At 41.3% G+C, this 24,244-nt stretch overlaps 1 protein-coding gene across 7 annotated transcripts in view; it reads left to right on the top strand.

The window, feature by feature from the left end:
* si:ch211-272n13.3 (ankyrin repeat domain-containing protein 26) overlaps positions 1-24,244 on the top strand; it is a 165,680-nt gene that overhangs the window by 80,667 nt on the left and 60,769 nt on the right. For 4 of the 7 annotated variants that reach the window (XR_005458399.1, XM_038781157.1, XM_038781156.1 and 1 more), the window contains 4 exons: positions 2,426-3,490; positions 5,769-6,010; positions 9,459-9,659; positions 23,220-23,247. Coding sequence is in view for 6 of the 7 variants with exons in the window: in XM_038781157.1 (XP_038637085.1) it covers positions 2,426-3,490; positions 5,769-6,010; positions 9,459-9,659; positions 23,220-23,247 (1,536 nt within the window). In the remaining variant the exon portion in view is untranslated. The remainder of the gene's footprint in view (positions 1-2,425; positions 3,491-5,768; positions 6,011-9,458; positions 9,660-23,219; positions 23,248-24,244) is intronic. The other 3 variants (XM_038781159.1, XM_038781160.1, XM_038781161.1) reach the window with 3 other exon arrangements.

Genomic DNA, 24,244 nt, shown 5'->3' with positions numbered 1-24,244 from the left:
CATAGTACACCAAGTGTGGTCTAACCATGCATTGAGCATAATCTCTCTACATTTCCTTAAACTCTGCGCCTATCCCCTATGACTAACATTGATTGTGGAGTTAATTTTTTAAGCTTTGACAATAAATGTCTTTATAATATTTATTATAAATGCCTTTATAATATTTATGTTAATTACTTAAATTCTGTCTTGCATCTATCCATTGTTTAGCATTCCTAAAAACGGCGTGCTAAAAATCGTGCTAAACAAAAATCACTGGGTGGCACAGTGGCGATGCGCTGCCTCACGGCACTGAGGACCCGGCTTTGATCCTGGCCCTGGGTCACTGACCGTGTCTCACCTCCACAACTCAAAGATGTACAGGATAGGTGAATTGGCCGTGCTAAATTGCCCTTTAATGAGGGGGGAATTGGGTACGCTAAATTTTTTAATTTTTTTAATGAAAATTGCTTTCCCATTAGAAACCATGTAGAAAGGATGGATTATTATGTTCTTGACATTTATTTTTGCATTTAAACTATTGGCTGCAATGAAACCTAACTGGTCCAAAAATCCTCTTAATAACTCTTCCTGCTTACCTGCTGCTCCCCGGCACTACAGTTGCTGCAGCTTCCCTGATCCTTGGCTCGCCGATTCCTTCTTGAGTGAGAGATCAGGGGCGAAATTCTCCGCGGACCGACGTGACGCCCATTTCCGGCGGGCAAAAGCGGTGTGGATGACTCCGGCGTCGGGGCCTTCTTTTAAGCTGTTAATCTCCGTTCCCGAAAGGGCCAGCAGCGGACTGACGCGTCATCAATGGTTGACACCGTTTTAAAGCTACTCTGTTTTTCGCCGACGTGGCGGCCCATCCGGCACGGACAATGTGTTTCCGTTAAAAATCAATGACATCCCGCCGACGCCAGCTGTTTTCAGAGGCTGCCGGCAGGATTTGCACAACGCCGGTTTTTGGCCACTCGGAGAATTAAAAACCCGGCGGGAGCGGGAATAACGCCGCCGCCGGCCGATTCTCCGACCCTGCCCTCCCCAGAGGAGTAGCGAGAGGGGCTGCAAGTGGGAAAGAGTGAATTGAAGTCAATAAGGGAGGCGGTGTATGGGAGCCAGCAAGTGGGAGTGTTGCCGAGTGGGCCGCAGGAAAGACAGATTAGAGCCCGAAGCTCGAGTAGCCAAGACTGCTGCGATACATATACCTTTTCTTACAGCATTTAAATATTTTTATTGATGTATATTATTTTGTGCTCATATCTTTTTTCTGAAGGGATGCATCCAGCAGTACATTTTCTTGATTTCATTTTACATTCACCATTTCTTTTAGTAGCGGGGAATAGCAACTTTCCTTTTTCAGTGTAACAGCTGCTTAATTATCATGCCAATCTGACCCGTGCACATTTGTATTGAGTTGAGGGTGACGTATACAAGAGTTCCAAATCATTGGGTCCATTTACGTAGCTTCAGATGTTTAGGATTTTTTGCGTGGTCGAGTCCAGGCTGCAATCATATGGTACTGAAACAGTACAAATGGAGTCTAGTAGGTAATCAAACAAAAATCAAATATAAGTTTACACCTATTGTGTTGAAAGTTATTTCCCATTTTCGGGGCAAAGAATAATTGAATGATTATTTTCGCATTTTCCTGTAGTATTTACTAATCTTTGAAGAATTTTGACCTAATTTTAGTGAGGAATATGCATTGATTAATTAACAATTTTCCAAGGGGTGGGATGTTGGAAATATTTTATTCTTTGAAGATTTATCACTATGCTAAATGGTGCTTGATATAACTGCTAACCTCTGATATGGCCACACAGTCTAGTTCAGTGCAGAAGTACGAAATGAGACCATCAATTCATCATAAATTGGAACATTATTGGTCAAAGTTTGATTTATTCTGAAATTGAATTAAATGGGGATGGTAATGAATTGGCAGAAAATAACTTGATTGTTATATGTCGCTACAGTTTCAAAAATAATCAACTCTGATTTAACTAATATGCCACATTTATAGTGTATTCTATGAAGAAGCCAGCCACTTAGTTACTATGTAACTACGGAGCAATGCCATTTTATAATGTAAGGAGATGTTCCATATAGCTGAAATTGATTGACAAATAATTGTAATACCAATGTTGTGTAGAATACTTTTGTTGGATTTAAAGTATGAATGATACAAATCAATTGAGGAACATTGGAAACCAATTCCCAGTGTCACAATGCAAGTTACCTCATGTATCTCTAATTTAACGTAAACATTTGTTAGCTAACAATTGTATGTGTCAGTCTCTTGTGGTGCTACTTTGTTATTTATTTAATGTACAACGATATTAGTTATCAGGAAGTGTATGTTTTTCCTACTTAATCAAATGTGTACTTAACTTTTGTTAGTTATGATGCCTGATTTCTCTTTACCTGTTTCACATGCTTTCGCAAGGATAAATATATTTTAGAAACAACCAGTATCGATGACAAATTGCCCACCAAAAGCCCACAATCTGCAAAGCAAACTCATGAGGGAGTGTTACTTTTACATCAGAAAGCTGAAGAAGTCAACCTGAAAGAAGAACCTGATTTTGATAGTAGTGAGACTGCTCCTGAGAATATGGAGTTAAATGAAAAGAGTGAACTGGCCTTGAAGAAACGATGTGCAACATTCTGGGTTGAAGAGGGAAAGCGAGAAATAGCATCACATCTAGAAACACTCACAGTTGAACTGAAACAAAGATTTGAAGAACTTCGCCAGAGCAAGGATAGTGCAATTACTGTGGAATATTCAGAAGATTGTGATGGAAAATACGTGAGCAATGAATCTAATAAAGAAATTGTAATTTCAGCCATCACGAATAATGAAGATACTGTTTTAGAAGAGGGTGCATATGATGAATATGACCACAAAGCACTTCATCTAATTCCAGAGCAACGGGAATTGGAAGATTTTAGCACAGGGCAAACACTCCATAAGACACCTGAATCAAAACCAGCAGTAAGTAATGATGAAAATAGCTTGGAGCATATTTGTGCACCTGAGGAAGTTAGTGAGTTAAAGTGTGAGACAACTAAAGAAGATCATGCAACAAAATTGGAATCGGCTATTCTAAAGGAACAAGAAACTGCAGGTTATGTTACTGATTTAGACTCTGATGCAGATAATGATTCTCTTAAGTTGCACTTTGGTACTGATAAAGTAGGTTCTGATAAAAAGAATCCTATTTCTTTTGAAAAAATTCAGAATCACAATACTGAATTGGTGGAGTTTTCATCCATAAGAAGGGAAGGTATTGTGTCCAAGTGTATTCCTCATCTTGAAAGAAACGTCGAGACACCGGTGGATTATTTGGAGCACCATCCGAAAAATCTCCAGTTGGCCTCTGGAGCAGCTGCCAAACCTTACTTGGATGAAGAGCTAAAGGAAGATATGCAGCGATTTAAGATTGAGGTAGGAATGCTGAAAGTAGTATTCCTGGCTTTGGAGAGAAAGAGAGCGCAGCTGCAGAAAGAGGTAGACGTTTACCTAATAATTCTCCATTGTGTGTGCGAGTGCTCCTGTTTTGCCTGAAGCGTTTTCTTCATTTCAACTACTTTGAAGGAAAGTAGTGTGCATGAAACTAATATTTCTAGTTTTTTTAGATGATATAATTTTTCAATATAGAATCAGAGAAGTTGCAGCACAGAAGGAAGCCATTCAGCTCATCTTGTCCATGCAAGCCTGAGGATACCCAGGTGCCCTTTCTAATCTCACCTTCCTGCATCTGGTTCATAGCCCTGTGGCTTAGAGCACTTAAGGTACAGACCCAGGTATTTTTAAAAAAAGAGTTTAGGGTCTCTGCCTCCACCAACTTGGGCAGTGAATTCCAGACACCCACTGCCCTCTGCGTAAAAAAAACTTCTACTTCATGTTCCCTCTGCACCTTCTGTCTCTTATCTTGAATCTATGTCCCCTGGTTCTAGAATTCTCCACCAATGGAAACAATTTTATCCTGTCCATTCTATCGCTACCAGGTGTACACCAATTGTACTGAGAAAGAAGAAGATAGGTCAGTTTTCAACAGTACAAGTTTTTAATGGTTGAGTCATTAGTTGAGTTTTTATTGAACTGAATTTTAGTAAGGAGAAAGCAGAGAAAAATATATTATTGACTTTATATTACATGTTGCATGTCAACCATCTTTAGATTATCAATGTTAAATCTTTTGGCTCTAGATGGTGATAACGGAATGACAATTATTTCCATGCCACCATTAAAGATTTCTTTTCAAAATTGAAATGCTTCACTATATAAAGTGAAATCCATTGCATGTCTATGAAATTACAAAATGGCCACGAAGCTTTATTGCAGAAAAGAAATTTAATATTTGATGGTGTATATTTTGCCTGTCGTATGCCATTGTTAATTTGCTCAAAGAAGTTCGATATTTGACAAATCCAGTGAGTAATGGTAGTTTGGCATAACAAGAAATTCATTGCAGTTCTGCTTGTGTGCATGTGTGTATTTTTAAAATACGTTTCTATTTTATAACGTTTGCGTGAACCCTGTTTGTGTACTCTGTGCTGCATCTTGTATACTTAAATGTTTTCAGCTTTATAGTTATTTAGCGTTTTCCATGTTCTCTCATACCCTTTCACTTCAGTCTAATTAGGCATTCTACCTTTCTAATTTGTCACTTAGGTTGGTGTTTTAGTTTGTTTTATACACAATAGAAATGTTTTGACCTTGCCAAGCATCAAGTTATTTCAATCAGGAAATAATAGTGCGAAAACAACACATTGCTCTAGTCTTGTATGCGATGGTTGGTAAAAGCATTTATTAAATACCTTCCCTCAGATTTAAATATTCCCTTTTATGCTGACAGAAAGGGCAAAATGCAACCATGAGAAGAATAGACTCTATAGCATTGTCAACATGGGGAAACACTGTTATACACACCTGCATTTTGTCCTGGGTTTTCCACTGAATTTCTACCAGGTAATCTGGGAAGAATCAAATGAAATGGCATTAAAGATCTTAGAATTCTAAACATCCTAAATTTACACTGATTCATTAAATAACTTTGCGTTTAATGGGCGTAACTTTACCCCAGCAAATCCGGTAGGCTGTTGGGTCACATTCTGGGTGCATTTTGTCCTAGCAAAACTTCCAAACCTGTATGTTTTAAAATACCTAAAATAGAACTTGAAATTAGTGTTGGAATTTAGTGTAGGAATATTTAACATGTATGTCTGAAATTGGAGCTGTTTGAGATTTCTTTTTAAACAGGTTAATGTCCTCACTAAAATAATGGAGAGGCTAAATTTCAGCGGGAAGGGTTGTTGCACCAGTATTTTACAAAGCAATTATCTTGTTTGTCCACATGATAATTCTGGAATATGTATTGTGAAATACTACTCCAGTACATTAGACTTCATTGCGCAGGAGACTTCTTCGGAGTCTCTGATAGATCTTTTTTCTTTTTTTTTATATTTTACATTCATGAAATAAAAATCCTTTGTGACGGTTACTTGGACTAGATATTTTAATGCATTAAAGCACTGGATGTGGTGCAGGAGAATGACAATTTATTTGCTGTACACAAAGTACAAAGTTATGATTTTTATGAGACGCTTCTAGGAAGAATATTTATTGTAATGTGTGGTAAATTTGTGGATCCAATCCTCAGTTGGGATCACAATATTTATTCATTTGGAAAGAACAGTAGCATTGTTTCAGTGATATTTAAAATTATGATTTTGGATGCTAAGTAAGATATTGTTGATCTTAAAATCCTATTGTATGTTTTCAGGTTGAAGAGGAAAAAAATAAGAATTTTCAAAATAGAGAAAAAAACAGCCACACTGAATTAGGCATTTCTGAATCAGCAAGACAAACTGAGGAATCTATTCAACAACAAAATAGTGAAAGTTTAGTGGTGAAATTGGCTAAGGGATATTCAGATTTATCTAAACAGCTGCAAGCTGATGTACCCTCAAGGTTGGATAAAGAAAAACGAAATAAAGACAGAACGAAAAAAACTCTTTTCAAAGGGTGAGTTAATTGTTGTATATGATTTGATTGTTTGGTAATAAGAGCCTTTTTCATTTCACATTGGTATTTAGTACCAAAAATTGGAGAAAATACAATTAATATTTGATAGCTGACGTTAAACCCTTTCTTTTTAGAACTTTCACACCTATTTATTTTCTGTTTTAAACATTCCACTGATGCCATCTCACAAAATTTGATTTTCTTCTAGCTTAAATTTCAATCTTAGAGCCCCAAATTGTGTTGCTCTTTCCGATTCACTTCGTGATTTTGATAGTAACTTTGTACTTTCTTGACGTAATTTACTGCATGAAAAAGAGTCAATTTAAAGTTATAAACCAAGAAGATCTTGCAGGTAGTGACTTTTTGTTTTTAATTGAAAATTGCTTAAATACTTACTAACAGTATTAAGAGGGGCAGCACGGTGGCGCAGTGGTTAGTACTTCAGCCTCACGACGCCGAGGTCCCAGGTTCGATCCCGGCTCTGGGTCGCTGTCCGTGTGGAGTTTGCACATTCTCCCCGTGTTTGCGTGGGTTTCGCCCCCACAACCCAAAGATGTGCAGGGTAAGTGAATTGGCCATGCTAAAATTGCCCCTTAATTTGAAAAAAGTCATTGGACGTTCTAAAGAAAAATTAAAAAAATTATAGTATTAAGACTAATAGCACATTCCAAGCACTGGTATGGCCTGCCAAAGTTTACATGTTTGGTAGGGCATGTCTATGATATGTCCAGGCCAATCTTTGCTTTTTTGACTTACAGATGGAAAAATGACATTTAAATCTGTGCAATGGGCACTAATGAGAAGTTTTTAAAGTTTGTTTTTATTAGGAAAATTGTAATGTGCAGAAATGAGAGATTAAGTCAAATAAAGATTTGAAAATAGTGTGAAGGAAGCTAGGATTGTGCAATAACAACTTGATTAGAACTGATTTGATTTTTAAAAAATTATTTTTGTGCTCAAAGGTGAGATTTGTTTGTATTGGGGGGATAGAACCCTTCCCCTGTTAGACAAGAGCGTGAGCATCAAGTACTTGCAGGTCGAGGTGTACCACAGAATGATGCAAAGCAAAGTCACCTACACTGCCCTATCATGCCTCATACTACTGCACTAGTGCGATTTTCTTTTCCACTTCTTGCACTAATGTTCCTATAGTTTGTGTATTTGCCAAATGGTGCCAAATTAGAAGCAGTTTTGTAAAATAGAAAATACTGGAAATATTACTTGTCAATTGGTCCACATGGAGAGAAGTTCACATTCTGTGTGTAACCCTAACATAGTTGTGGCCTAAGCTTCTCATGGACCTGGATTGAAATCGCCCAAACTTCTTTCACATTATCCATATCACCAAAAGACAGAAGAGATTTTCATCCTTTTCGGGATTCGTGCCATACAAGTGCCAAGCAATGACCGTCAACAACAAAAGCAAATTTAACTACAGGTTCCTGATATTCAGTGGCAATGCCATCGCTGAATTTCCCACTTTCAACATTCTGTAGGTTACCATTGACCAGAAACCGAACTGGACTAACAATAACTGTGGTTACAAGAGCAGGTCAGAGGCTAGGAATCCTGCAGTGAGTAACTCTCCTCCTGACTCCCCTACGCTGTCTACTATCTATAAGGCCCAAGTCAGGAGTGTGATTGAATACTCTCCACTTACCTGGGTGATTGCAGCTCCAACAACACTCGAGAAGCCTGACACCATCCAGGACAAAGCAGCCCATTTGATTGGCACATCTTCGGAAACATTCACTCCCCCCACCGATGCACAGTGGCAGCAGTGTGCACTGCAGAAACTCACTGAGGCTCCTTAGACAGCACCTTCCAAATCCACGAGTGCTACCATCGAGAAGGCCAAGAGCAGCAGATGCATGGGAACTCCACCACCTGAAAGGTCCCCTCCAAGCCACTCGTCATCCTGACTCGGAAATATGTCGCCGTTCCTTCATTTTTGCTGGGTCAAAATCTGGAACTCCCTCCCGAACAGCACAGTGGGTGTACCTACATTACATGGACTGCATGGTTCAAGAAGGCAGCTCACCACCACCACCTCATGGGCATTTATTGCCCATCTCTAAATGCTGATCTCGCCACTGATGCCCACATCCCATAAAATGATTTAAAAATACATTTTAAAAAGTCATGGTGGACTGGATTTGAACTAGTAGGAAATCACTGCACTAATTAGCAAGCCTCAAATTTAAAGTGCTTAATAGAGTTATTTCATGTCAGTAACTTAATTACAATGTTTGTTTCAACATCAAAGTGAGTGAACCAACAACTTGACAAATGGCTTGAAACAGAAAAACAAAACATTTCTGACCCTGCTGGCATCGAAGTGTTAAGTTTTCCAAATTCATGTGTCATCATCAGTAGCCTTTAATATATCCTTAAAAGTATTCTTGAAACTAATCAGAAAACAGTGATACGTTTGTATGCTTATATCTGTACGTTTCTGCGTGTATTTCTGAGCGTGTGTCTGTATATTCACCTATCTAATAACCCTTCTAACATCCAAGTTGAATATGGTGACAGTTTTCTACTTGTCTGTTACGACTTGTACACTCCCGAGTTTTTCAAAAAATGTTTTTGTGCTTTTACGTCGTTGTCTAGACCCATTACAGTCTACTCCCCCGCCATAATCAATTTTCCCTGAATAAATTGTGACTGAGAAATTTGCATCATTATATGTGTGGTTTAAAATAATATTTTCTTGAAGATGCTGCTGCTATGACAGTTACCCTACTCACCTCAGTTATATAATCAATGTACAAAAATATTCAGAAATTCACAGGAAATATCAAAAGTCTATTCATCCCATCTTCCAACTGTCCTGACAGCTTCCCTTTTCATGCACTCCATCTTTTGAGTGTTCCATCCTGCTAGGCCTCATTGACCACCTAGACCTGGGAGTGGCACCATTAACAAAGATCACAGTATGCACTCGCACTCCTGAACTTCATGGCATTTTCTATAAATTATCTAATATTTCCGAGAGCAATAATATTTTTACATATTCATACTTGAATTATTTTTTCAGCTTCACTTCCCTGATTAGAAACGGTCAAAGTTTAATTGGACTTGAAAATTGTAACAAGAAAAATGCAGCCATTAATAAATCATTGTTCACATTTTTAGTGCTTTTACATTTTTCATTTTACAAAACGTTTTAACTTGCATGGCCTTGATTATTTTTTCAGGATGATTTACTGTTTAAACAGGTTAAATTTTTTGTTATTTAAATGTAATGTTTCAAAAAATCATTAATTATTCAAACAGCATACCTACCCAAGAATGTCAGGCTGTTGGTGCAACAGTAGACTACCTTTAATTGTGTACAAGCTTTAAAATGCAAGCTACACCTCTCAGCCTGATCCCTATTAATCCATGCGCAACACCATGGAGATCCGTTCAAGTATATATGCAAGTTAAACATTTTTATTTAAAGGACTGTCTTGGGCACAGATGAGGAGAATTATGAGACTCATCAACGTAATCAGCCAAAGCAAGCTGATCAAGATTTGAGAAACATTGAGTTGAAAAGCATTGAGAGACTGGTCAGACTACAACAGATATCAACAATGAATGGGGATGCCTTATCTGCCTTTGATGACAGTACCACAAGTGAGATGTCTCAAGATGAAGCGAGGTACTTAACGTTTATACTCTTAAGTGTTGATATTGACCAGCAGGACATTCTTGGGCTGAACTTCTTTTTCGTTGCTAATTTTAGCAAAGAGCTATGCAAAAAATGAAAACCGGTAAATCTTGTAACAAATTTTGTCCATGTTTACCACATTTTGGAAGCTTCTTACCTCTCCAAAAGAGTTGCTGTGATTCTTAATTGTTAATCATGGAACCTTGTATGCAATTGCACAATGCTAAATTTCAGACCTGTTTTAATCAGGGAAAATCTTGAGCTATCAACAAAACTGTTATTGAGGTGCATCCTTTGTATTAACAGGCTCAGCATTGAGATAACAACTGGTGTGTTGCGTACATGTATGACATAGTCTCAACCATCCAATGTCATTACCAACGGCATTAAAGATCATTGCTGTACTCTTGCGACTCAGCATGTAGCAAGAGATGTTTTGTTTGCCACCACCAGAAACAAATCATAGAATCATTGAATGATATAGCCAGTCAACCAGTGCATGGTCATTGAAATTGGTCCAATTGTTTCTGCTCCCATCCTCATTTTCCTGAGCTCTGCAAATGTTTCCTTCTTAAATAGGAATCCAATTCCGTTTTGAAATGAAAGCTGCTTCCACAATTTAGCCTGTAACTTCCAAATCATCATAACTTAAAGGATAAAGAAAGATTCTGCTCAATTCCCCATAGGTTCATTATCCAATTATCGTATATTTATTCTCTAGTCATTGATCCACTTGCCAATCGGAACGGTTTCCTCACGTATTGTGTCCAGAATTACACATACTACTCAACTGGAGCCTAAGCAGTGTTTTATAAAGATTTGCCATAACTTCCTTGGTGCACTCTGTGCTACTAATTATCAAGGATCTTGTATGTTTCTAAGGTGTGTACACACAAACTGCTATGCCTTTGCACCCTGTTTAAAATTCAAATTGTATCTTCACTTTTTATTATCTTCCCTCATTATTCCATCAAAATGCATCATTTCACACTTCCTTGTGTTAAATTCCAATTGTCTCCTTTTTCACCTGCCTGTCTTTCTTTTTCCTGAAATTTAATCTGAAATTCTACTGCAAAATATATATAATGTAAAATCAAACTCCCAGGGTATACCGGACTTCCCTCGAGTTTAAAAACACTCATTCATCACTCCTTTAATCCCATGGGTTTAAATTTCATACATGCCAACGCACATCCCGGACATTTTCCATGCTAATGTTATTCTATGGCAATCTAATGTGTCGCAATCCTTTGGATTAAAAGATGATCGGATAGCTTGTTCTTTGGGACTATGGCCTTAATTTTGCAATTGTGTTTGATTGATAGGACCATCGGTATACTGAAATCTCAGTATTATGATGGTCTTGTTGCTGTCGACCTACTGCATTTTGAAACTGCCTATTATCATGCCATTACATCCATTGGCTCTCTCATCAACTCTATTAGTTACATACAATGTTCTTTCTAAGCTATGCAATCCTGTGGCAACCCAAATGTTCACACACCAGTCCACCCCTTTTAAGTAATCATTTATCAGAGCATTATGCAAAATTTTAAAGAAACACTTTTTAAAAGAAAAAACAGATGGTATGTTGGTTACATCTTCAAGATTTGTCAAATGCAATTTTTGCTTTTGTAACACTTTGTTGACTCTGATTAATCATATTATGGTTTTCTAAGTGCCCTGTTACTACACTCCTAATCATAGGTTCAGGCAGTTTGCCTTCTACTGACTGATAGGCTAATTGGTGTGTAGTTCCCTGCTTTCTCTTTTTTTGAATAGCGAGGTTAGGTTGGTTGCTACTTATAATCTTTTGGGAGCCATTCTAGAATCCAAGGAATTCTGGAATATCAAAATCAATGCATCCATTATCTCTGTAGGTACCTCAATGGAAGTCCTCAGATGCAGGTAACCCACTTTGGGAATTTGTTGGCATTTAGTTCTATTACTTTCTCCGGTACTTTTTAAAAAATTTGTACTGATTTCCTCAAGGTCCTCATTCCCACTAGACCCCCGGTCTTCCATTATTGCCAGAAAGCTTTTGTTTTCTGCCTTGAACATAAGAACTAGGAGCAGGAGTAGGCCATCTGGCCCCTCGAGCCTGCTCCGCCATTCAATGAGATCATGGCTGATCTTTTGTGGACTCGGCTCCACTTTCCGGCCCAAACACCATAACCCTTAATCCCTTTATTCTTCAAAAAACTATCTATCTTTACCTTAAAAACATTTAATGAAGGAGCCTCAACTGCTTCACTGGGCAAGGAATTCCATAGATTCACAACCCTTTGGGTGAAGAAGTTCTTCCTAAACTCAGTCCTAAATCTACTTCCCCTTATTTTGAGGCTATGTCCCCTAGTTCTGCTTTCACCCGTCAGTGGAAGCAACCTGCCCGCATCTATCTTATCTAGTCCCTTCATAATTTTAAATGTTTCTATAAGATCCCACCTCATCCTTCTAAATTCCAACGAGTGCATTCCTAGTCTACTCAACCTCTCTTCGTAATCCAACCCCCTCAGCTCTGGAAGACAGATGAAAATTATTTGTTTAATTATTTATTCCCCATTATGATTTCACCTGTCTCTACCTCTAATCAATTTATATATCTGTAGAAACATTTACAATGGTGCGCAGAACTAGCATATACTCGATTTGCGTAGGCAAATGACGTGATTCTCCCCAAACATTTCTGATTTAATTTGTGGCGGGTATTTCAGGGAGTTTCCCGCCGGCCCTGCCAGCAAGATCCCCATCGTTATTCAATGACACTTGGTCAATTTTTTGGACCCTGGGGAGTTTCTCACCAGTTTATCCCACACTTAGAATTCTTTTTAGCACTGAGCAACTGAACTCTGAGATCAGGCCGCCATTTTCAAAGGTGCCCTGACCTCTAAGTGAGCTTGTGGGCCCCCCCCCCTCCCCCCACCCATTGACAATGTCACCCCCAAACATGTGGACACTACCCCTCCCCCCCCCCAAGTGAGGCTGCCGCCTCCAGACCCGTTACAGCACCCCCTCCCTCTAGAACCCCCACCCCTCCAACCTCCCAGAGGCCCCTATGTACCTGCCCTGCATTCTCCCAACCTTCAAACCTCACTTCCACCCTCATTTTATGGGCAAACCCCCCCCCCCCCGGTCCTTGGCAGTACCTTTCTGACATTCGGGCACCCTTTGCACTGACACTGAAACACTGCTGCTCCTGCTGACTGGGCAGTACCATATGGACACCTTGGCAGTGCCAGAATGGCAGAGACAGGGTGCTGGCTGGGCAGTGCCAAGGTGCCCATGTTCCAGGGGGGTGGCCAGAGGTGGCCACCCTGCACTTAATCCTGACCACCCCGGATGCTATTCCACCTGGTCCACGTTTGTGTGGACCAGCACTGATTGGCGCTCGGCTGTAGCCTCACTGCAGAAGCTGAAGAATCGAGGGAGACCGGTGGATCCGGGGTGTGTAGGTAGGAAGTAGGTTTACGACCTACTTCTGGGAGCGCTGTTCTGTCACGCCCATTTGGGGTGGAGTTCCGACTCCAATGTCTCCATTTGCTCTGTAATGATGTCATATTTATTTTGTCACCAGGTATCTGAGACACCCCAATCTTTCCATCTCCCATGACTAGGTACAACAAGACTTTGCTTATCACCAGCGCCTCTTTAATTGTCGGTATGGCGATAGTGTAGAGCTACCTCCTGTTCTCTTTCTCTCACTCTCATGTTTTGGACAAAGAGGGAGAGAAAAGACAGTAAGAGCAATGGAATATGTTGAGTGGATGAATGGACGTCATTTGTGGAGGATCACATTGAGAGTTACGTGTGACATTGCATTAGGGCCTGCTGTTTCTGTGGTGTAGTGACTATCACATTCACCTTACCCACGGAAGGTCCCCGGTACAAAACCGGGCAGAAACATCACACGGGGCTGAGTGTCAGGAGTGCAGAGTCAGATAGGGTTGTGAGGAGGTGTAGATAGAGAGGGATGCGTGAAGAATGATGTACATAAATAAACATTGGAGGTAGAGTTGAGCAAATTTGGGGTACATAGAATTAGAACTTTTACATAGAATTTACAGTGCAGAAGGAGGCCATTCGGCCCATCGAGTCTGCACCGGCTCCTGGAAAGAGCACCCTACCCAAGGTTAACACCTCCACCCTATCCCCATAACCCAGTAACCCCACACAACACTAAGGGCAATTTTGGACACTACGGGCAATTTATCATGGCCAATCCACCTAACCTGCACATCTTTGGACTGTGGGAGGAAACCGGAGCACCCAGAGGAAACCCACGCGCACACAGGGAGGATGTGCTGACTCCGCACAGACAGTGACCCAAGCCGGAATCGAACCTGGGACCCTGGAGCTGTGAAGCGATTGTGCTATCCACAATGCTACCGTGCACATCAAGATGTATTAAATACACCATACCACCACTTTCTACCCCGGTTAGACCATTAAACCTCTTCCAGTATCGTATCTAGGGATATGACACCCACACACCTGCTGGCCTCCTCGTTGCATCAGCAGATAACAATATCACCCTGCAGGCCCTTACAGCCCACAGAATCATCTCTAGGGAGGTATCAGTGAAACCTTGCAATGCTGAGATTCTATTTATGCAGTTTTTTGAACAATTGTACAGTTTCAAGTGTAACCCTAGAAGGGTCCCTTTAAACTTCTTGGTCCGAAAATTTGAAAGTCAGATGCAAATACAGTGACTGAATTTTCAAAAATTCTAGCTGTCTGGAACCCTGCTGCCTGAAGTTGAAATCCACCACTGTAACTTTGGATTTCTGTTCCAACTTGCCAAAATGCCACCCAAATCCTCAAGATCTTTTATTGCCTAGTGTCAGAACGTCTATTTTGAGACCCCCTCCCATTATTTTTGCTTCAAACTTAACGATAGAAATTCACACAAGGCAACTTGAAGCTTGAAAATTGTTTTCTGCAGTCCCTTCTCTCTCCTGTCATGGTATGTATTTCTGATGATTTTGTTTTCAACGCCTCACTTAGTGCATTTCTTTTTATACTTCTTCACGTCGGTAATATAGTTTTGTGCACATCTTTCCAGCATGCATATTGTCTTGTACCGATTCATCATAACTTCCAGACCTGACACTCGTGCTCTTCCTTATTTATTATAAGATTATAAAACATTTTCTCCTAACCTTTTTTTTTCTTTTTTTTTTTTTAAATTTAGATTACCCAATTATTTTTTCCAATTAAGGGGCAATTTAGCGTGGCCAATCCACCTGCTCTACACATTTTTGGGTTGTGGGGGCGAAACCCACGCAGACACGGGGAGAATGTGCAAACTCCACACGGACAGTGACCCAGAGCCGGGATCGAACCTGGGACCTCAGCGCCGTGAGGCGGTTGTGCTAACCACTAGGCCACCGTGCTGCCCCTCCTAACCTTTTTTTAGCAGTTACTGTAAATGGACTTTGTATTCTGATTCTGAAGGTGTAGTTTTCCAATAATTGTCCACCGTGTTACTCTCAGAACTAGCAATTATGCTACATCCAGATATCTGCTTATTGATTAAATTTAGTATGTTACGCGTACTGTTCTAATTGGTAGATGCTAACACATACTCCAGAAGCTTGTCAATAAATATAGCATTGATTTACAATCAGAAAAATCAAGCACTAAAGAATTTAGGCATATACTATCAAGTGCATCATTAAGCTTAACGATACAAATAGTGCTATGTCTTTTAAAATAGAAAAACATCCTAAGGTGCTTCAGAAGCATAAGGAAAATGAGCACGAAACCAAAAAAAGGAGATATTAGAAAGGTGAACTAAAGGTCCGACAGCATCTGTGGAGAGAAAAGGAAGCTAACGTTTAAAGTCTGGATGAGGCTTTTCAAAACTAGAGCGAACTGCTAATGGAGTCAGATTTATACTATAGTGGGGGGAGGGGGGGGGGGGGGGGAGGACGTGGAGCAGTGGGGCTATATCGGGCAGTGTTCTTCAAACTTTTTTTCCGGGTACCCATTTTTACCTGCCGGCCGACCTGCGCCACCCACGCCGGCCGACCTGCGCCACCCACGCCGGCCGACCTGCGCCACCCACGCCGGCCGACCTGCGCCACCCACGCCGGCCGACCTGCGCCACCCACGCCGGCCGACCTGCGCCACCCACGCCGGCCGACCTGCGCCACCCACGCCGGCCGACCTGCGCCACCCACGCCGGCCGGCCTGTGCGACCCAGCATTTTCTCTTGCCTTGTTTGCTGCTGACAAAAATGGAGGAAATGGTTTTGGGTCCCTTTGGCCCTTGTACACGCTCCTCCAAAGATACCTGTTGGATGAAGGTGAAGCCTTCTGGCGTCGGAAAGTATGAAGTCTCCATCTCCAAAGTTCTGCATTTTTTCCTGTAAAATTTTATCAAATAAACCCACCCCGCCCCGAACTTGTAAAAAAAAATGAATAAAATAAATGAAAAAATGAATAAACCCCCCAACTTGTAAAAAATAAAATAAAATGAATAAAATAAATGAAAAAAATAATAATTAAATGAATAAATAAATGAATAAAACCCACTACAGAACTTGTAAAATAAAAAGCTGCAACCGTTTAAAAAAAAATCAGTAGCCGCACTGTGCATACGTGTCTGATGATCGGCGCGCATGCGCAATGCGGACGAATATTTTTTTTTCCACATGTTCGCGGCCGTTTGCAGCCGCCGTTATGAAAAGCCGCCTGCTGCGCGGGGATTTGAGCGATCGGGAGCGGAGCAGACAACGGCTCTGCAACCCTCCCGACACCTGCCCGCGACCCACCCACGGGTCGCGCCCCCGACTTTGAAGAACACTGATAGAGGGGACCGGTGATAGATGGTGATTGACAAAGATGTTGAGGACAGAAAGACAAAAGGAATGTAAATGGGGGGGTGATTAAGGCTAAGAAGAGCGCTGATAGTGGCACATAGAGATTAGAATGTGTGAATTGCAGAACAAAGGTGAGCAGTGTGTCAAAGGGTGACTCGGAGCAGTTTGCCCAAGTGGAGTGAGGGGAGGGGGAACAATGGTGAGGGAAAAACAGATCAATGGAAATAAATTGGGTGAAGGTGGTGGAGAGAGTTCACAGCTTAGTCAAGCACACTTAAATAAGGAAACAAAAGTGAGGAAGCAGAGGGATTTAAAGAGGTATTTCCAAAGAACAAGATCATGATAGCTGAGATAACTGTCACCAGTGGTGAGATGAAGAAGGAATTTTAGGCAGAAGATTGCATTGTAACTGGAAGGGGCAGGAATTGAAAGGCTGGTGGAGGTTAGTGACCGGGAGAGGCAAAGAGGACATGGCGATATTTAAATAGAAGACTACGAAGAACTTAAGAGGAAAGAATATTAGGGTCCTTTGTTTATGCTAAAATGTTACCCCCAATCAGCCTATCGTTTTCAACAAACCTTTCAAATGCTTTTTGGAAATCCAAATATACTGCATCCACTAGTCCCTTTATTACCTACACTACACGTTATATCCCCAAAAACTCTTCAGATTTGATTTCCCCTTCCTAAAACTATATTGACTGTCTGATATTTTCTGAGTAGCCTGTTGCCATGAACCTCAAAATTAATTTTAAATTTGGGACATTGGAACCAATTGAGGTCATCGAAAATTGTTTGAGTGTGAGGTAATGTAACATGATGTAGGGAGCAGTATTGTCGGTGAGCTGAAGTTGGGGAGGGTGGGAGGCCAGTCAGCAGCACACTGGAGTCATCAAATTTACGAGTGGCCTAAATATAGTGTTTTGCTGGCAATCTGAAGCTGTGATTCGACAGGCAAAAATGGAACCAAGCAAATCAAAGAGGAGAGACTTGGGGGAAGTATCATGTGATCAACTTTTTTCCATTGCAGCAAAATTGAGGGGATAATACATCAGTCATAATACAGATAATAGGGTCACAGAATTATATTCTTGACTTCTAGTTTGATATGGGAGGGGCACAAACCTGATTTGAGGAAATCAAATGGGATTTGCAGGTAGGTACAGATCTGGGAAATTGAATTTTTAAAACCCTGAAAGGAAAGGTGAGACAATAATTCGTGAGATATAAGGAATCAAAGGTAAATGTTGTCTTAGCCTCTGTCACAATCTCTTTTGATAAAATAAAGTAACTTCATTACTTTCATGTGACATCCTTAGTACAGGCATTGATAGTAAGGCAAAATGCTGCTAATGCTGTAAATCTGAAATGGAGAAAACAAAATACTGAATACCCAGCAGGTCAGGCAGCAATGATTTTGGCATGCTGTTCACTGGCGGCAGGATTCTCTACTTCCGCTGCTTGTCAATGGGATTTCCCATCGAAACCACCCCATGCCACCAAGGAACCTGCAAAGGGGGGGGGGGGGGGGGGGCTCTGTCAGAGGGAGCAGAGAATCCCACTAGAACAGTTCTGGCTAAATCTTAAATTAACTCAAATGTTTACTGTTTATCTTCCAACAATGCTGCCCAGTCTACTGAGTATTTCCAGCATTTTTGTCTTTTATACTTAACATAGGCATGTTAACTGGAATTGAAATGAAATGTATATTTCCAAAGTCATGCATTATGGAGTCCTATTTTACCATATAGCAGAAGTCCGAAGTAAAGTATTGATTCTCTTAATTTTTGAAGTTATAATTGTCAGAGACGTTTGGGCATAATGCAGTGAACATTGTTGGGGAACAAAATCTAAATTATAAGTATGTGCAAGATTTACTTCCCAAATTTCTCTCCATTTAATCAATGAATAAGTAACATCTGTTTACTGAGATTTATTTGACGTACAGGATTCCATAAGGAGAACATCCATTTAGTTTAACGCATTTTAAATTAGTTAACCACACTGATCTTGATTTCGTCCAATATTTTTATTATTATTTAAAAAAAACAAAAGAGGCGGGATTCTTCGACCCCTCGCCGGGCTCCCGCTCCGCCGGAGTGGTTCACGCCACTCTTTGGCGCCGGTGCGGCCCGCCTGCTGGGTGGGGGAGAATCCCGGCCAAGGTATTTAAAATTTGATATCACACCTTGGTGCTTTTTCGATTTGTCTGACTTTTTCTCCCACTTGCCTCATCCTTTTACCCCTTAACATATCACTTATTTCTGGGTGGCATACTCCCATACTTTCTTCCTTTACTTAAATGGGCTGATCCTCATCCATTGTTACATAGAAACAAGGGGCGGCATTCTCCCCAACCCGGCGGGACGGGGGGTCCCGGCGTAGGGGAGTAGTGCCAACCACTCCGGCGTCAGGCCTCCCCAAAGGTGCGGAATTCTCCGCACCTTTGGGGGCTAGGCCCGCTCCGGAGCGGTTGGCAACATGACAGCTGGCGCCAAAACCGGCACCAGCGGCCTTTCAGGTCCGGCGCCGAGGCTGGCCGATAGGCCTTCTCCAGCTTGCGCATGCGCGCTGATTCCCCCCCCTGCCAATTCCCGGGTGGCGGAGAATCTCTGCCACGGCGGGGGCGGGATTTTCGGCGGCCCCAGGCGATTCTCCGACCCTGCGGGGGGTTGGAGAATTTCGCCCAATATTTTTATTATTGACTTTGATCCATTCTCCAACACAATTATTCACAGCTGGCTAACAATAAAATAAAAGATCTTTACTGGTTACATGGTTTGATATTTGCATTGATTTTACTTCATTGCCACTGATTAAATCTATTTGCCTGCATGTGTACTATTTCATTTGTAGTTTGTAGAACAAAAGAACATTCATGTTTGGCATCCAAGAAAGAAAGGCATTTTTGGTTCTTTTATTTAAATAGTATGAATTTCCTTAAACTAAATTCCTTGCAGGAAGATTTTGTGCTGTTAGGTGAATTGGACATTCTGAATTCTCCCTCAGTGTATCCGAACAGATGCCGGAGTGTGGCAAGTAGAGGATTTTCACAGTAACTTCATTGCAGTCTGGTGTAAGTCTACTTGTGACAATAATAAAGATTATTATTATTAGTGGTAATGGGGAGAGTTTAAACTAACTTGGCAGGAGCCTGGGATCCCGAGTGAAGGTTCAGCAGAAATAGATGTACAAACAAAATTAGAAGAGACATCAAGTGAGTCTGGAAGACATAGAATGTCTAGAACAGTTAAGTCAGAAGGATGTTTGGCAAGATTGGATGGTATTTATTTTAATACAAGGAGTCTGGCGAACAAGGCAGATGAATTAACGGCACAGATTCAAACATGGTGGTATGGTGTCATTGCTGTCACAGATGATTGAGAGAGGGGCATAATTGGCAGCTCAATTTTTCAGGATCCTCAGGTGAGATAGGGAAGGAGGTAAAAGAGGAGGGAATGTTGCATTTTTGATCAGGTAATCAATTACAGCAGTAAGGAGGGACAGTATCTTGGAAGGTTCTTCAACTGAAGCCATTTGGGTAGAACTTAAAAACCAAAAAGAAGGTAGCACAGTTGCTTCAAAGCTCCTTGGTCCTAAGTTTGATTCCCAACTTGGGTCACTATCTGTGCGGAGTCTGCACGTTCTCCCTATGTCTGCATGGGTTTCCTCTGGGTGCTCCGGTTTCCTTCCAAGGGCCAAATATGTGCAGGTTAGGTGGCTTGGCCATGCTAAATTGCCCTTGGTGTCCAAAAAAGGTTAGGTGGGGTTATTGGGTTACGGAGATGGGGAGGAGCTGTGGACTTTCCAAAGGCCGGTGCAGACTCAATAGCCCGAATGGCCTACTGCACTGTAAATTCTATGGTTCATCTATGATTTATAAGCAATCACATTGCTGGGAGAGTTCTATATGTCCCCTAACAGTCCAAGATAAATAGAAGAGCAGATATGTAGGCAAATTTCAGAAGTTTAAAAGTAATAAGGTAGTGATAATGGGGGATTTTAACTTCCCCAATATTAACTGGGGTAGTCATTGTGTGAAAGGTTTAGAGGGAGCGGAATTATTAAAATGCATCCAGGAGAACTTTTTAAGCCAGTATTAAAAGGATCTACAAGAGAGGGAGTGGTCCTGGACTTACTAAAATTGGCCTTCCCCTAGTTAAAGTAAGATCAGGTATGATTTGGCCAGAGTAGACTGGGAGCAGACACTTGGGTAAATCTGACAGAACAGTGGGATGCATTCAAGAATGAAATAAGGAGTATAGGGCCAACATGTTCCAACCAAAATAAATGATGGGACTGACAAGTCATGTGATATAGAGGGATATACAGCATTGGATCAAGAGAAAAAGGGAGGCTTTTGACAGATTTTGAGGGGTCAAAACCCTAGAGATGTTTAGAATGTGCAAGAGGGCACTTAAAAGGGAAATTAGGAGAGCAAAAAGGGGACATGAAAGGATACTGGCAGGTAAACTGAAGGAAGGAAGCAGAGGGTGATGGTCGAGGGGTATTTTTCTGACTGGAAGCCTGTGTCTAGTGGGGTCCCACAGGGATCAGTGTTGGGACCCTTGCTGTTTGTGGTTTATATGAATGATTAAGTTGTTTTACAAATACACTAAGGTTAAAAGGATAACTAGGGAAAGAGTAGGGCCCATTAAGGACCACAGTGGTAATTTGTGTGTGGAACCGGAGGATATAAATAGGTCCTAAATGAATACTTTGTGTCAGTGTTCACTCGTGAGAGGGACAGGGTAGGTATGGAAATCAGGGAGGAAGAACTGTAATAAAATTAAAGAGATTAATATAGACAGGGAGGAGGATCTGAATGGACTGGCAGGCTTAACTGTCGACAAGTCTCCAGGGCCAGATGAAATTTATCAGGGCTGTTGAGTGAGACGAGGGAGGAAATAGCAGGGACATTGGCAATAATTATCAATTTCTCTCTGGCCAGACAGGTGCTGGAGGATTTGAAGATAGCCATTGTGGCACCATTATTCAAGAAGGGAGGAAGGGTTAAACCAGGAAACTACAGGCCAGTCAGTCTAGCCTCAGTGGTGGGGAAACTATTAACAAGAACAAAGAACAAGGAAAATTACAGCACAGGAACAGGCCCTTCGGCCCTCCCAGCCTGCACCGATCCAGATCCTTTATCTAAACCTGTTGCCTATTTTCCAAGGATCTACTTCCCTCTGTTCCCCGCCCGTTCATATATCTGTCCAGATGCATCTTAAATGATGCTATCGTGCCCGCCTCTACCACCTCCACTGGCAAAGCATTCCAGGCACCCACCACCCTCTGCGTAAAAAAATTTCCACGTACATCTCCCTTAAACTTTCCCCCTCTCACCTTAAAATTGTGACCTCCTTGTAATTGACACCCCCACTCTTGGAAAAAACTTGTTGCTATCCACCCTGCCCATACCGCTCATAATTTTGTAGACCTCAAACAGGTATCCCCTCAACCTCCGTCTTTCCAATGAAAACAATCCTAATCTACTCAATCTTTCTTCATATTGGAAGCAATTCTGAGACTGAATTAATCAGCATTTAGAGAGGCAGGGATTAATCAAGAACCATTAGCATGGTTATGTCTGACCAACTTGATTTATTTTTCCAAAGAGGTGACCAGATGTGTAGATGAGAGAAATACATTTGACGTAGCCTACTTGGACTTGGCTTTTAATAAGGTCGCACATGGGCGACTGATGGCGAAGGTAAGAGCCAATCGGATCCCAGGAAATTTGGCAAATTGGATCCAAAATTGGCTGAGTGGCAGGAAGCAGAGGGTGATGGTCCAGGGGTGTTTTTCTGACTGGAAGCCTGGATCCCGCAGGGATGTGTGTTGGGACCCTTGCTGTTGTGGTTTATATGAATTATTTAGACTTCATTGTCAGATGGGGATGATACGAAAATTGGTGGGATGGAAAATAGTGCGGAGGATAGCCTTTGATTACGGGAGGCTATAGATAGGCTGGTCAGATGGGCTGATTAGTGGCAAATGGAATTAAATGGGGAAGTGTAAGGTGATGCATGAGGGATGTGATAGCACTGGAAGGGGTGCAGGGGAGATTTAGCAGGATGTTGACTGGGCTGGAGAGTTTTAGTTATGAAGAGTGATTGGATAGACTTGGATTGTTTTCCTTGGAGCAGAGGAGACTGAGGGGTGACGTGAGGCATAGATAAAGTTGACAGGAAGAAACTTTTCCCATTGGTGGAGGGATCAATGACCAGGCGGCATAGATTTAAGGTAAGGGACATGTTTAGAGGGGATGTGAGGGAAAACTTTTTTACCCGGAGAGTGGTGAGAGTTTGAAACTCAAAACCTGAAAATGTGGTGGAGGCATAGACCCTCATAACATTTAGGAAGTATTAAGATGTGCACTTGCAATCCCAAAGCATACTACCTAAGGCATCATGTGGACCAAGTGCTGGAAAACGGGATGAGAATAGTCGGGTGGTTTTTGATCGGCACTGACACGATGGGCTGAAGAGCCTTTTCTATGCTCTCTGACTTGCAATCATATAGCCTAGATTTGTATTTCAAATGTCTGGAATGGGACAAGAATGAGAATGCTACCACTGAGCCATGCTGACACGTTAGAAATAATCTTTTAAAACGTGGTCTGCCAAATTATAAACTTGAGTTGTAATAACTTTTGACAAACCAGGAGTGTGTAAACTTGTTCATCACAATATTAATTTTAATTGTTTTTGTAATCTCTTTTGCAGACCTTTCAAGTCATCTGCAAGTAAGAAGGTAATTACTTATTTTGTGAACCTAAGCTTATACCAAATATGCATTTGCAGAAACTCACCACAAATTGCATACGTGCATTTACACTGCATGCAGTGAATTACTGTCAGATTTATTGAGGCTTGAAATGCTTGCAGTCAGAATGGGTATCTGATTGGAAATTCTGTTGGGAATTTTACTTTTAATTTCTAACTGCCAGCGGGAGTTAGATTTGCTTATATAATTCCATGCTGATACTCTGACTTTGGTGTCATGTTGAAGTGGAAACAATCTTGCTGAAACACTAAACCTGGTGTGAATGGACCCTTAACTCGAATGTTTATTTTTCAATCTTCTATACCACATGATCTGTTGGCTATAAGCCTTAATAACCTACAATAAATCTCTGCTGGTTTGAGTAATTATTAATTTAAAATTGTTAAATGCTAATATAGTGGTATGTAAGTTGTATTATTTAATTGTATGCATTTTGAAGAACATCCTTGTGTCACATCTCTCCGTGGCATTGTCCCCCTTTCTAACCTCATTCTGGCCTACTTAAGTCTCCTCCCATCCTTCCGCATCTAACTCTGTCAGCATAACCCTCTAAACTCCCTCATGTTTTAACTCCTCCCTGTGTATTGAGTACCATATTCTCACCATGCCCATGCTAAAGGAGTTTCCCCTAAACTCACTACTTGATTTAATGGTTACTATCTTATATTGCTTTGTTCTTCCCCACAAGTGAAAGCACTTTGGGCTGGATTCTCCACCAGCAAGATTCTCCATTGCGGCGGCAGAGCACCCATGCCTGTGGGTTTCCTAGCGGCATGGGTGGCCACAATCCCACGACCAGGTGGCGGGAGTGGAGAATCCCGCTGCCGGCAAGGGCGTGCCGCCCAGGAAAACGTGGCTGGCGCACCGGAGAATCCCACCCTTGGTGTTATTTTAAAAGCCTGCATAATTTTAAAGACCTGTATTAGAGCGTCCCTCCACTTTCTCTTCTCAAGATGCGTTTGAG

This window comes from Scyliorhinus canicula, chromosome 20 (genome assembly GCF_902713615.1).
Source record: "Scyliorhinus canicula chromosome 20, sScyCan1.1, whole genome shotgun sequence".
NCBI classification, from domain to species: domain Eukaryota; kingdom Metazoa; phylum Chordata; class Chondrichthyes; order Carcharhiniformes; family Scyliorhinidae; genus Scyliorhinus; species Scyliorhinus canicula.
The sequence above is the reverse complement of the archived record's forward strand: the minus strand, read 5'-3'. Positions and strand labels throughout refer to the sequence as shown.